This window comes from Oryx dammah, unplaced genomic scaffold (assembly GCF_014754425.2).
Source record: "Oryx dammah isolate SB20612 unplaced genomic scaffold, SCBI_Odam_1.1 HiC_scaffold_20, whole genome shotgun sequence".
Taxonomy (NCBI): Eukaryota; Metazoa; Chordata; class Mammalia; order Artiodactyla; family Bovidae; genus Oryx; species Oryx dammah.
This window is the reverse complement of record NW_024070204.1, coordinates 67,116,973-67,131,669: the sequence shown is the minus strand read 5'-3', so window position 1 is coordinate 67,131,669 and position 14,697 is coordinate 67,116,973. Positions and strand designations below refer to the sequence as shown.

The window sequence follows — 14,697 nt, the reverse complement described above, 5'->3', positions numbered from 1 at the left end:
TGTCTAGAGGACCTAAGTGCCAACCTCAACATCACAATGTCATCATAATAAGGTGGAAAACTATACAAAATATGCTGTCTGAAAATGTCAAAACAGCGGGAAATTCTAGGAGTGTGGAAGCTTGGAGAGCATTGTTAAATAATCTTGCATAAGTTCTATAATATAACTTTCTTGATTAAAATTAAACATTTAAAAACTGGTCAAAAAAGTTGAAACTCAAAAACTGATTTCTAGGCAAGGTATGCCAGAAGATACAGCAACTGATTCCAAAACAATACATAACACAAATCTTAAAACATTAATAAGCCATTTCCATATTCTAAAAGTTCCTACAAAAATTTCCCAAATTTCTTCAAAGTACTGCACCTAGAATGGAAGTTATTCTCAATATACACATTTATTTGCATACTTAAGAGACTTAAGATTCAGAGGGAAAGGGAAAGGCAAAGTACAGTACCTCAAATGGCCAAAAAAATTTTTAAGTCATTTTACTAAGTCTGCTGATATTCAGAAAGTGAAGCCATCCTAAAATGATGATGTTTGCACAACACTGTGGATGTAATTAAATCTGTCATGAAAATCTTAAATCTGTCATGAAAAACATTGGGAAACTGTGTTTTACTCCATGCTGAAAAAAATTTTTTCATAGCCCAATAGGTCCAGATTAAAACCACTACTGTATATCTGAAAAGTGAAGGATCTATGCCAACACCCTTAGGAAAAAGTCTCTCCCTCCCAAACAAAAATCTACTATAATAAGCTAGTAACTATTTAACAAGTTAACCTGAAACACTCACCTGGGCTAATTCTTTTAAACCACAATTAACTCTTTAACTTTCAGGACAATAATGGAGAATAAAGCCTCCACAAATTAAATTCTAGAAATAATCCTTTTATCCCACACAGCTCACTCCTTCACCCCAGTTACATCAGGGTCATGCCTTCTCTCCAGAAATATAACCAAGGTTTCACGACTATTTTTCTAAACTTTACTCTGAAAAGGTAAAGCATAGCTTAAAATCCAGAGAACTCAGTTCTCAAAGAAGCTGACACTATAACTATCTAACTAGGTACCACTGATAATAATAAACTACCAAAGGCTAATACTTCTTGCTTTTAAAAGCCCGTGCTAATAACGTCTGGCTGGTCACAAGTCACACTACCAAAAGGCCTTAAAACCATAAATTAGTTCAAGTGCACTACCAACAAGGGAAAAATGTTAAATTAGAATGTTAAAATGAGTGTGAAAAAACTTAAACTACCTATAACAAGCACACTATCTATACTTACCAAAAAGTAATACTACTTGTATAGTTCGGTACCATTAATGATCACCTCACCCACAGGATTTTGACCCTCAATTTGATCTTAACCCAAGGTTATTTTAAATCATGCCCCCTTTTATCTTCCTGCTTTGTTTTTACTGCAAATCTCATTGTTAACGTGCCAGTGAGTAATTATGCTATGACTTGAAATGCACTACAAAGTACCACTTTCCATGGACAATTTTTTTTCAAGACGCTTTGCTGAGCTCTCAGTTTGCCCAGGATTTAGTCACACAGGATGCCCATACATTTTAATGAAGTAGCATGGCTAAACATCATGTAATCAGGACATTTACAAGTCAAAAGTTAGGTGTACATGGAGTTTAATGACAGGCAAGCAACTGGTCCAAATGCTAGCACGTTAAGAAAAAGTTGTAAACCCACCCACCCAAACGATTTAGTTTAGGAACTTACACCCCACATTTCTGTGACATCTAACATAAGGTTGGAACAAAACCAACACTGTCATCTTTGCTATTCCTAAAAGCTGTTTCTTCTTTAACTAAAACATTCTGTCCTCTACACAAGGTATAGAATGGGCCCAGCAAGAGGTCATATAACTAAAAGTAGAATTAACTGGATTACTCTTCTCCTATACTACAACATTGATTGCATTAAAAAACCTCTCCTCAGCAAACGTATTTACAATAAAGTACAAGTGCGTCCCGTGTCACAGAAACTTTAAAAGTACGGATCCTACTGGGGTAACAGCATTTGTACTTTTATCCTACATTATTTGCCTTTACGTAAGATGGATAGGAATTTGACTAGCCCGCCCCGACAGTGCACTGGCCCAATAACCCCAGGCTGGAGCAAGAAGCCACGTTTTACTCCGGCAGACCATTTCCCCACCCCTCGTTAAAATAATGCCTGTGGCCACTTGAGACTTCCCCAGCCGAGTTCCAGAAACTTGCAGGTTTAAATGGCCAAATTGGAACCAACCAGGGCAGCTGTCATCTGAAACTCAGGAAAGCGGAGACCAGCCAACTCTGCTGAACAAGGCCGGGTTCGGAGAGATGTGGCGGGGCCCGTCGGAGGGAATACATTAGGCTCCCCTCCCCAACCCCCTCCCTCCCCAACCCACATCAGTTCGCTTTCCTGCAACCCCAGCGCCGCCATCCTGTTCCTGAATAATTAAACGGGCTGGAGAGGGAGCGAGGGAGCCAGAGGCAGTTTCTGGTCCGAGTTTCCCCAGCCGAGGCGGTGGGGTCGAGAGGCCGTGGGCTACCTTCCCGGAGCGCGGAGTGCTTTTCTGGGGCGGGGGTGGGGGAGTCAGGGAAGAAAGGGGGCGACCCGGCGGCCGGCCGGAAGCGGAGCGCGGGGAGTGACGTGGAAGAGGGGATGACAAAGGGGCGCGGGGGCCCGGCCGCGAGGCCCGCAGGGGCCGGGACAGGTGGCCAGGCCCGGCCGGGAACAATGGGGGGCCGAGGCTGCCCCCTGGCGCTCACCTACCTCCGGTGCCCTCCGAGTTCTCGTTGAGGCTGCCCGAGGAGTCGTGCTGGGCGCCCACACACCCGCCCATGGGGGCCCCCGGCGCCTCGTCCGCCACCTCCGGGCGCTCGTCCGGGCCCGCCGCCGCGTCCGCTTCCTCAGGCGCCGCCGCCGCCGCCGCCGCCGCCGCCGCCGCCGCCGCCGCCGAGCTCCGGACCAGCGTTGCGCTCCGCTCGCCCGCCGCGGCCCAGCCTCCGCCCCCCTCTCCGCTCCACCCACCGCCTTGGCTCGGCCCCTTCCTCCGCGCCCACTTCTACCTCAGTCCCCGGGCCGCCCGCCCAGCAGGCCTGGCCCGCGCACCGCCCTCGCCTCCGGCTCGGCCCCGCCAGGCTGGGGCTGGCCCATCCCGGGCGGGCTGCGGCGCCCACCTCACGCCTTCACAGCCCTGCGATCTCGCGTGTAGGCGAGCCCCGCGCCGGAGCCCCGCGGCCGCCAGACCCCATCGGCTCCCGCCCCGCGGCGCCGCCCTCCGCATCTAGGCCTGGGCTCCACGGGGCCCTCCCGGAAAGGCCGGGGGGCGGGGCCGTGGGAGGCCGCGCGCTGATTGGCTGCGGGCGGGGCCGCGGGCGGAGGGGCGGGGCGGGAGGCGGGAGGCGAGGAGGGGATGCGAGGCGGGCGGGAGGGGGCCCCAGAACCCCAGGGAACGAGGCGGCTGGGGGTTTCGTCCCCGGGAAGAGGCCGAGAAAGCGGGCGTGGAGGAGGGAGAGGGAGAGACGGGAATGAGCAGAGAAAACGATGGAGGGGGAGAGAGCAGGACAGACGGAGTAAAAGTGAATAGGAAAAGTGGAAAGGGGAGAAATCGAGTTTCTGACTCCTCCTCCGGCGTCCGCTCCTTCTGGTAGAAGCGGGTCGGGGGCGGGCGGGGGTGGCGCACGGAGGAGGAGTGAGGGAAGGCTCGCGGGCGGGGTCCCAAGTACCCGGCGGAGGGGTGCTCCTGGCTGAAGATTGAAGTCCCAGCACCTTTTGGATTTGTGTAGAGTCCAGTGGGTTGCTATCCCAAGTCCTGGCTTCTCCTTGCCTGCCCCATCCCCCTGCCCCCCTGCAATCTCTGTGCCCCATTACTAGACGTAGAGGCGGTCTTTGTGGTTGCAAACTGGACTGAGATTACAGAGGCAAGGCATCCGGGGCTGCGAGAGATAAGCGTGGACCGTAGTTCAGGGGGCGTGGGTTTGTTTCCTTCTCACAGGATTATTCAGACACAATGCCACTTCTCAAGATCCTGCCTTTAAGGGTCCTAAATCGTCCTTAGAACAAATTGAAATATAAATAAGTAAAATACCCCGCTTTTTCTAAACTAGAATTTGGTACACTGACCACGCCCGACATTCTTGGCCGTTGCTCTCCCAGTCTGAAGCCAAATTGTTAATGGTCCCTTTAGAATTGTGCTTCTCGCCAGGATGCCTTAAAATTTTTTATCACCTGGCTTGGGTCTTTCTCAAGCTTACTTCTGCCTAAGAGCTGTTTTAACTATCTGCTCCATTTTTATAATCAGATTTCTTTTTTTAACGTCCTGGGTCAGCTTTTGCTTAGCATTAAAGAAAAATTTTCAAGTAAAATACCTAGGAAAGTGGCTCTATGCAGCTTGGAATTTGCATTTAAATATATTTTCATACACTGCTGGTGGGAGTGTAAATTGGTTCAGTCTTTTTGCAAAGCAATTTGGATTGCAGATCAAGAGACTTAAAAATGTTCATACCCTTTGACTCAGGATGGGAATGTAGCTCACGGAAACAATCCAAAATGGAGGCAAAGATTTCAGTCCTTGTATTCATCTGACAATCAGATTAAAACTAATGTCCAATAAACAAACAAAGCCCTATACTTACATGAAAACAAAGTGCCTTGTGAGAAATAGAAGTCTGCTATATTAAATTTATACTGACTGACAAATGAGTGTTGTCCTAGGTACTCATGAACATTCAAAGAGCTTATATACAAGTGACATCTTTATGAGTTTTCAGAGGGTGCTCTGATATTCAGGTACTGTGTCATAAAGTCTTCTATCTGATCATCCTCAGCTAAGTATTCACATAGCCAGACAGACATCACTTCATCACTTCCCGGAAGGAAAGAAGCTGCATACTGATAGCTTCAAAGGGATTGCTTTGTCCTAAATTTTGTTCTAAACCAAGAAACCAAGTCCTGTCGGACTCTGCAGCCCCACGCACCATAGAGTCCATGGAATTCTCCATTTCCAGGTCAGAATCAGAATACTGGAGTGGGTAGCCTTTCCCTCCTCCAGGGGATCTTCCCAACCCAGGGATTGAAGCCAGGTCTCCCACATTGCAGGCAGATTCTTTACCAGCTGAGCTGCAAAGGAAGCCCAAGAATACTGGAGTGGGTAGGCTATCCCTTCTCCAGGAGATCTTCCAACCCCAGGAATCGAACTGGGGTCTCCTGCATTGCAGGCGGATTCTTTACCAACTGAGCTATCAAGGAAGCCCAAGGAGCACTGAGAATTTGGCAGCTGAGAGGAGAGAGCAATGCCATTGAGAAATCCTTAGCTGTGGATGTTCTCCACCTTGCTTTTATCTTAAAACAGAGACACAGATTCCCAGGAGATAGTAATAGGGCTGCTAAGGGCTGGATCATCGAAAAAGCAAGAGAGTTCCAGAAAAACATCTATTTCTGCTTTATTGACTATGCCAAAGCCTTTGACTGTGTGGATCACAATAAACTGTGGAAAATTCTGAAAGAGATGGGAATACCAGACCACCTGACCTGCCTCTCAAGAAACCTATATGTAGGTCAGGAAACAACAGTACAACAGACTGGTTCCAAATAGGAAAAGGAGTACGTCAAGGCTGTATATTGTCACCCTGCTTATTTAACTTCTATGCAGAGTACATTATGAGAAACGCTGGGCTGGAAGAAGCACAAGCTGGAATCAAGATTGCCAGGAGAAATATCAAGAACCTCAGATATGCAGATGACACCACCCTTATGGCAGAAAGTGAAGAGGAACTAAAAAGCCTCTTGATGAAAGTGAAAGAGGAGAGTGAAGAAGTTGGCTTAAAGTTCAACATTCAGAAAACGAAGATCATGGCATCTGGTCCCATCACTTCATGGCAAATAGATGGGGAAACAGTGGAAAGAGTGGCTGACTTTATTTTTCTGGGCTCCAAAATCACTGCAGATGGTGATTGCAGCCATGAAATTAAAAGACGCTTACTCCTTGGAAGGAAAGTTATGACCAACCTAGACAGCATATTCAAAAGCAGAGACGTTACTTTGCCAACAAATGTCCATCTAGTCAAGGCTATGGTTTTTCCAGTGGTCATGTATGGATGTGAGAGTTGGACTGTGAAGAAAGCTGAGTGCCAAAGAATTGATGCTTTTGAACTGTGGTGTTGGAGAAGACTCTTGAGAGTCCCTTGGACTGCAAGGAGATCCAACCAGTCCATTCTAAAGGAGATCAGTCCTGGGTGTTCTTTGGAAGGAATGATGCTGAAGCTGAAACTCCAGTACTTTGGCCATCTCATGCGAAGAGTTGACTCATTGGAAAAGACTCATGCTGGGAGGGATTGGGGGCAGGAGGAGAAGGGGACAACAGAGGATGAGATGGCTGGATGGCATCACCGACTCGATGGACATGAGTTTGAGTGAACTCTGGGAGTTGGTGATGGACAGGGAGGCCTGGCATGCTATGATTCATGGGGTCGCAAAGAGTCGGACACGACTGAGCAACTGAACTGAACTGAACTGAAGAGCCCCACAGAATCTGATTTCTGACCTATACTAGCTATATGACCATAAATTTCTGTATAGCTCAGTTCCCTCACCTGTAACACTGGGCCAGTAACAATGCTGTAAACCCTGTGGGAACTTATTAACTCTCCTTTTTACTCTGCTCTAACATGACCTGTCTAAACTTACTGCATGAACCAATCCACTTAAGATATTCTATAGAAACAGGACTTCTGTGTGTGTGTGTGCTTTTCTAGTTTTTAATAACATCTTTATTAAGATATAATTCACATTCCATATATTTCACCAATTTAAAGGGTAAGATTCAAGTAAACAGTGGTGCCACTGTGGAAAACAATTAAGAATAAAAAAAAATTAAGAATAAAACTGCCATATAATGCAGAAATTCTACTTCTAGGTATTTATCTAAAGAAAATTAAAAACATTAACTTGAAGAGATGTATGTACCCGCATGTTCATTGCAGCACTATTTACAATAGCCAAGGTATGGAAACAACCATAGTGTCATCAATGGATGAATAGATATAGAAAATGTGGTGTATATATACAATGGAGTATTAACCAGCCATTAAAAAAGATTTTGTCATCTGTGATAACATGGGCCTTGAGGGCATTCGCTATGTGAAATAAGTCAGACGGAAAGATAAATACCGTATGATCTTATTTATATGTGAAATTTAAAAAAAAAAAAAAACCAAACCAAACTCATGGAACAGATAGGTGGTTGCCAGAGGCAGCAAGTAGGGTGTTAGCACAATGGGTGAAGGAGTCAAACAATACAAACTTCCAGATATAGAATAAATAAATAAATCATAGCGATGTAAGTCACCATAAATCGTGCATGGTGGCTTTAATTAATACCATATTGCATATTTGAAAGTTGCTAATGGACCTTTCACACAAATGGAATCATATGAAGTTTTTTGTGACTGGTTTCCTTCATGTAGCATAATGTTTTCGAAGTTCATGTTGTAGCATGCATCAGTACTTCATTCTTTTACGACTGAATAATATTCCATTGTGTGGATATACTACATTCGGTTTCTCTATACATCAGTTGATGAACATTTAAGCTGTTTCCACTTTTGGCTATTATGAATAAAGTTGTTATGACATTCATGAACAAGTTTTTGTGTGAATGTTGGTTTTCAATTGTTCTGGGCATATACCTAGCAGTGAAACTGCTTGCTCATATGTTAACTCTAAGTTTCTGAGGAATTGGCAAACTGTATTTTCCAAGAAGATTATACCATTTTATATTTTCATTAGCAGTTTATAAGAGGATATAAAATGGTGCAGCCATTTTGGGTATGTAGAATATCTCATTGAGAGTTTGACTTGCATTTCTCCAATTGCTTACAAAGGTCCATAGAGTCAAAGGTATGGTTTTTCCAGTAGTCATGTGTGGATGTGAGGAGGACAATAAAAAAGGCTGAGCACCTTTTTTATTAATGCCTTCAAACTGTGGTGTTGGAGAAAACTCTTGAGAGTCCCTTGGACAGCAAGTAAGTCAAGCCAGTCAATCCTAAAGGAAATCAACCCTTGGATTGGACTGATTCATTGGAAGGACTGATACTGAAGCTGAAACTCCAATACTTTGGCCACCTGATGCGAAGAGCTGACTCATTTGAAAAGACCCTGATGCTGGGAAAAATTGAAGGCAGAAGAAGAAGGGGACGACAGAGGATGAGATGGTTGGATGGCATCACCAACTCAATGGACATGAATTTGAGCAAGCTCCAGGAGTTGGTGAAGGACAGGGAACCCTGGCATGTTGCAATCCATAGGGTCACAAAGAGTCAGACAGGACTGAGTGAACAACAACAAGAATATCTCATTGAGTTAGTTGCATTTCCCCAATGACTAGTAACGTTGAGTGTCTTTTCATGTACTTACTGATTATTGGTATATCTGCTTTGGGAAAAATATCTACTGAGATCATTTGCCCGTTTAAAAATAGGATTATTTGTCTTTTTATATTGAGTAATAAGGGTTTGTCATATATTCTGATACATCCCTTAGCAGATATATGATTTGCAAATATTTTCTCCCATTGTGAATTATTTCCTAATTTTGTTGATAGTGCCCTTTGAAGCATGAAAGTTTTAAATTTTGATTAAAAGTGTATGTTACTGGGACTTCCCTGGTAGTCCAGCGGCTAAGACTCCACACTCAGAATGCAGAAGACTTGGATTGGATCCCTGGTCAGGGAACTGGATCCCTGGTCAGGAAACTAGTTCCCAGATGCTGCAACTAAGAGTTCACATGCCACAGCTAAAGATCCTTTATGCCATAAAGAAGACTGGAGATCTTGCATGCTGCAACTAAGAACCGGCACAACCAAATAAATATATTTTTTTTTAATCACAATTTCTCAGAAATTCTGATTCAGTAGGTCTGTGGTGGAGTCATGGAACCAGCATTTTTAATGCAGGCATCAGGCATTTCCTGAGGCAGTTTTGTCCACAGATGGAATTTCAGAGAACACATGTTCTTGACAAAACTTGATTCTCCATATTCCCTGCCAAACTGTTTTTACTTTAGTCTTTTTCATCCTCTAGAAATGGCACTAGAGTCCATCCAATTTTTCAAGTCTCGAACTTAAGAGTTATTAGTGATCCCCCCATGTTCCTCACCTCTTGCACCCAGCCCATTATCAAATCCTTTATACTCTATCCATTAAATATATTCTGAATCTCTGCTCTTTTTTCTCTGTATCTGTTGCCACCATCTTCTCTCACTTTGGTTACTATAATATTCTCCCAACTTGCCTTCCTGCACTCTTTCTTGCCTCCTCCTATAATTCATTCTCTAGTCAGCAGCCAGCATGATTAAAAAAAAATTTAACAACAAACCTGCACGTACTTAAAGTGTATACCTTTATAAGTTTAACAAATATATGTGCCTGTGAAACCATCACCACAATCAATATATTCATTCATCACCCCCAAAAGTTTCTTCATATCCTTTGGTAATCCCTGAGTGCAAGAGGTGAGGAAGATGGAGGAATCACTAATAACTCTTAAGTTTGAGACGTGAAAAATTAGACGGACTATAGTGCCATTTCCATAGTCCAATTTCTGTAATCCTTGTTTACTGTATCTCCCAAGTCACCTGTCCCCAGGCAACCACTGATCTGCTATATGTCACTACAAATTACTTTGCATTTTCCAAAAGTTTCTGTAAATGAAACCATACAATGTGTACTCTTCCTTCATTCAGCATAATTGCTTTGAGATTCACCCAGATTTTAGGGTGTATTCCCTTGTCATCCTTGCTCAGCGCGTATGCTAAGTTGCAACAGTTGTGTCCAACTCTTCGCAACCCTCTGGACCGTAGGCCCCTCCTCTGTCCATGGGACTAGACTAGGACTCTGCACATTCACAACCAAGGGCCCAGGTTCAATCCTTGTCCAGGGAAATACGATCTCAGAAGCTGCCTGGTGCAGCCAGTTAAAAAGAGAGACGAAGAGAGAGTAAAAATAAAAAGCAGAGTGCAACCCAGGGATCCAACCCACGTCTCCCGTGTCTGCTGCGTGGGCAGGTGGGTTCTGTACCACTAGGGCCACCTGGGGAGCCTTCCCCGTGTGCAGGGGCCATGTTAATCTTCTTTGTAACATTCCAGTTTTAGTATATGTGCTGCTGAAGCAAGCACTAGGGTTTATTCCTTTTAAATACTGAGTAGTTTCCCGTGGTAGGGAAATGCCAGTTTGTCCAATCACTTGTTGAACTTTTGGGATGTTTCCAACGTTTCATGATTACAGGTAAAGTTGTAAAGTCTATGTATAGGCACATCTTTTTCTTTTTACTGGCTAAGTGCCTAGTAGTAGAATGAATGGAACATACAGTCATTTACAGTTTTTATGTTGTTGTTGTTGTTTTTAAAGAAGCTACCAAACTATTTTCCAAAGTGGCCTTATCATTTAGATTCCCACTAGTATTATATGAAAACTCCAGTTCCTCTATGTCATCACCAACACTTGGTTTGGGTCAGGTCTAATAGCTCAGTTGGTAAAGAATCTGCCTGCAATGCAGGAGACCTGTGTTCGATTCCTGGGTCAGGAAGATCACCTGGAGAAGGAAATGGCAACCCACTCCAGGATTCTGGCCTGGAGAATCCCATGGACAGAGGAGTCTGGCAGGCCATAGTCCATAGGGTCACAAAAGTTGGACACGACTGAGAGACTAAATCACCACCACCAATAAGTGTTTAGTGAGTATCTCTCTGTAGTTTTAGTTTTTGCTTCCCTAATGACTAAAGACGTTGAATATCTTCGACGTTATTATTTACCATTTGTGTATCTTTTGTAAAGTGTATGGTCAAATCTTTTGCCCATTTGTATGCTGAGTTTCTTATTCTTGAGCTTTGAAAGTTCTCTATATTTTCGGATACAAATCTTTTATCGAATATTTAATTTGCAAATTAGTCTTTGTTTTATATTTTTACTCTTTCTCCATCTCTCTTTTTTAACTGGCTGCTCCATGCAGCTTCTGGGATCTTACTTAGTTCCCTGACCAAGGATTGAACCTGGGCCCTTGGTGGTGAATGTTCAGAGTTTTAATTGCTGGACCACCAGGGAATTCTCTTTATTCTCTTAAGAATGTCTTTTGAAAAAACAATTTAAACATTTTGCTGAAGTACAGTATATCAATGTGTTCTTTTGTAGATCATGTTTTTGATGTCATATAAAAAATTTTGCCTAAATCAAAGTCAAAAAAGCTTTCTCCCTTTTTTTCTTCTTGGCCCTTTATAGTCTGGGGTTTTACATTTAGGTCTATTATCCATTTTGGATTAATTTTTGCATATGATGTGAGATATGGATCAAAGTGTGTTTTTTGTGACTTTGGTTTTGAATATAAATATACATCTATCAATATTTAGCAACATTTGTTGAAAGACTCTTTTCTCTGCTCAACTGCCTTTGTACCTTAAAAAAAAAATCTATCCAGTTAAGATAGTTAAGACATGGAAGCAACCTAAATGTCCATTGACAGATGAATGGATAAAGAATATATATGTGTGTGTGAGTGTGTGTGTGTGTGTGTGTGTGTGTATTACATATATATACACACAATGGAATACTTCTTCTTGTTTAGTCACTAAGTCACCTCTGACTCTTTGGTGACCCCATGGACTTGTAGCTTGCCACGCTCCTCTGTGCATGGGATTTTGCAGGGAAGAACACTGGAGTGGGTTGCCATTTCCTTCTCCAGGGGATCTTCCCGACTCAGGGATTAACCCTTGTCTCCTGCATTGGCAAGCAGTTTCTTTACCACTGAGCCATCAGGGAAGTCCACGGTGGAATACTACTTGGACTTTATGCCGTTTGCACCAACATGAATGGACCTAGAGATTATCATATTAAGTGAAATAAGTCAGAAAGATGTCACATGATATTACTTACTTGTGGAATCTAAAATATGATACCAATTAATTTATTTATAAAACGCAAGCAGACTCACAGACATAGAAAACAAGCTTACAGTTTCCAAACGGGAAACACGGGGAGGGATAGATTAGGAGTTTGGGATTAGCAGATACAAACTATCCTATATAGAATAGGTAATCAACAAGATCCTATTGTATAGCACAGGAAACTATATTCAATATCCTATAATAAATCATAATGGAAAATAATATACACACATATATGTATATGTACATACATGTAACTGAATCACTTTGCCATACACCAGAAACTAATACAACGTTGTAAATCAACTGTACTTCATTTTTTTAAAAAAGATTTATCCATATATGTGTAAGTCTATTTTTGGACTCTCTACCCTGTTTCATTGATCTATCTGATGTTGATGACAAGACCACATTATATATATATATATCACAGTATGTATATTTTTTGTTTATATCTGTTTTAGTCTTTAATTTCTCTCAATAATGCTCTGTAATTTTAAGTACACAGGCCTTTTTTCTTTTTTTGGCTGTGCCACGCCACTTGTAGAATCTTAGTTCCCTCACTGGGGACTGAACCCAGGCTCAGGACAGTGAAAGCACTGGGTCCTAACCACTGGACTGCCAGAGAACTCCACAAATGCACAAGACTTGTATATCTTTTGTCAGATGTATCCCTAAGGACTTCATCTTCTGATGTTATCAATAACAATAGTGTTTTTACAGCTCCAATTACTGCATGTTTGGAGAAGACTCTTGAGAGTCCCTTGGACTACAAGGAGATCCAACCAGTTCATCCTAAAGGAGATCAGTCCTGGGTGTTCATTGGAAGGACTGATGCTGAAGCTGAAACTCCAGTACTTTGGCCACCTCATGCGAAGAGTTGACTCATTGGAAAAGACTCTGATGCTGGAAGGGATTAGAGGCAGGAGGAGAAGGGGACGACAGAGGATGAGATGGCTGGATGGCATCACTGACTCAATGGACGTGAGTCTGAGTGAACTCCGGGAGTTGGTGATGGACAGGGAGGCCTGGCGTGCTGCGATTCATGGGGTCACAGAGAGTTGGACACAACTGAGTGACTGAACTGAAAGGAGCTGAACTGCATGTTTGTTGCTAGCATATAGATGTACACTTGATTTTTGGATGTTGATATTGTGCAATCTTGCTAAATTATTTGTCAGTTCTAGTAGTTCTTAGAGATTCCATTGGATTTACTGAAAAGATGCTCAGGTTATCTGTGGATAAAGAGAATTTTACTTCTTCTTTTCCAATTGGTATATGCTTTTCTTTGTGACTAATTTCATTGGTTAGTAGGCATGACAATCTACAAATATCCTTACTTGTTCCATGCAACTTCTCCATTAAGTATGATGCCAGCTCTAGGATTATTTTTAAATACTCTGACAAAATATACATGACATGCTATTTATCATTTTAAAGTGCACAATTCAGTGGCATTAAGAGCATTCATGTTTTGCAAACATTACTATGATTTGGTTCTGTAACTTTTTGAAGTGAAGTGAAGTGAAGTCGCTCAGTCGTGTCCAGCCCTTTGCGACCCCATGGACTGTAGCCTACCAGGCTCCTCCGTCCATGGGATTTTCCAGGCAAGAGTACTGGAGTGGTTTGCTGTTTCCTTCTCCAGGGGGTCTTCCTGACCCAGGGGTTGAGCCCAGGCCTCCCGCACTGCAGGACAATGCAAAAGGCAACCTGGTGGCCATCAAGGAGCCACTGACCGTTCCTCTTCCTCCAAGCTCCCAGAAACCTCTAAAATGCACCCCCATCTCTATGTTTTTTTTAAGTTGGCTTTTCTTTTGTTGCTGAGTTGTAAGAGTTAGCTGTAGGTTTTTAATAGATGCCCTTTATAGACTGAAGAAGTTCCTTTCCATTCATCGGTTTAGTTCAGTTCAGTCACTCAGTCATGTCCGACTTTTTGCGACCCCACGAATCGCAGCACGCCAGGCCTCCCTGTCCATCACCAATTCCCAGAGTCCACCCAAACCCTTATCCTTTGTGTCAGTGATGCCATTCAAGCATCTCATCCTCCATCGTCCCCTTCTCCTCCTGTCTTCAATCTTTCCCAGCATCAGGGTCTTTTCCAATGAGTCAGCTCTTCACATCAGGTGGCCAAAGTATTGGACTTTCAGTTTCAACATCAGTCCCTCCAATGAACACCCAGGGCTGATCTCCTTTAGGATGGACTGGTTAGCTCTCCTTGTAGTGCAAGGGACTCTCAAGAGTCTTCTCCAACACCACAGTTCAAAAGCATCAATTCTTCGGTGCTCAGCTTGTTTTATAGTCCAACTCTCACATCCATACATGACCACTGGAAAAATCATAGCCTTGACTAGATAGAACTTTGTTGGCAAAGTAATGTCTCTGCTTTTCAATATGCTGTCTAGCTTGATCATAACTTTCCTTCCAAGGAGTAAGCGTCTTTTAATTTCATGGCTGCAATCACCATCCGCAGTGATTTTGGAGCCCAGAAAAATAAAGTCTGACACTGTTTCCACTGTTTCCCCATATATTTTCCATGAAGTGATGGGACCAGATGCCATGATCTTCGTTTTCTGAATGTTGAACTTTAGGCCAACTTTTTCACTCTCTTCTTTCACTTTGATCAAGAGGCTTTTTAGTTCTTCATTTTCTGCCGTAAGGGTGGTGTCATCTGCATATCTGAGGTGATTGATATTTATCCCAGCAATCTTGATTCCAGCTTGTGCTTCTTCCAGCCCAGCGTTTCTCATGATGTACTCTG

At 43.2% G+C, this 14,697-nt stretch overlaps 1 protein-coding gene and 1 pseudogene across 1 annotated transcript in view; both read right to left on the bottom strand.

Moving 5' to 3' along the window:
- The window catches only part of UBTD2 (ubiquitin domain containing 2), a 60,597-nt gene extending 57,348 nt beyond the window's left edge, over nucleotides 1-3,249 (bottom strand). Inside the window, exon 1 of the mRNA XM_040262751.1 lies at nucleotides 2,778-3,249. Coding sequence (XP_040118685.1) covers nucleotides 2,778-2,847 — 70 coding nt within the window. The 5' untranslated portion in view covers nucleotides 2,848-3,249. The remainder of the gene's footprint in view (nucleotides 1-2,777) is intronic.
- Nucleotides 3,250-10,109: 6,860 nt separating this feature from the next.
- Nucleotides 10,110-10,178, bottom strand: LOC120879743 (annotated as a pseudogene).
- Nucleotides 10,179-14,697: the final 4,519 nt, after the last annotated feature.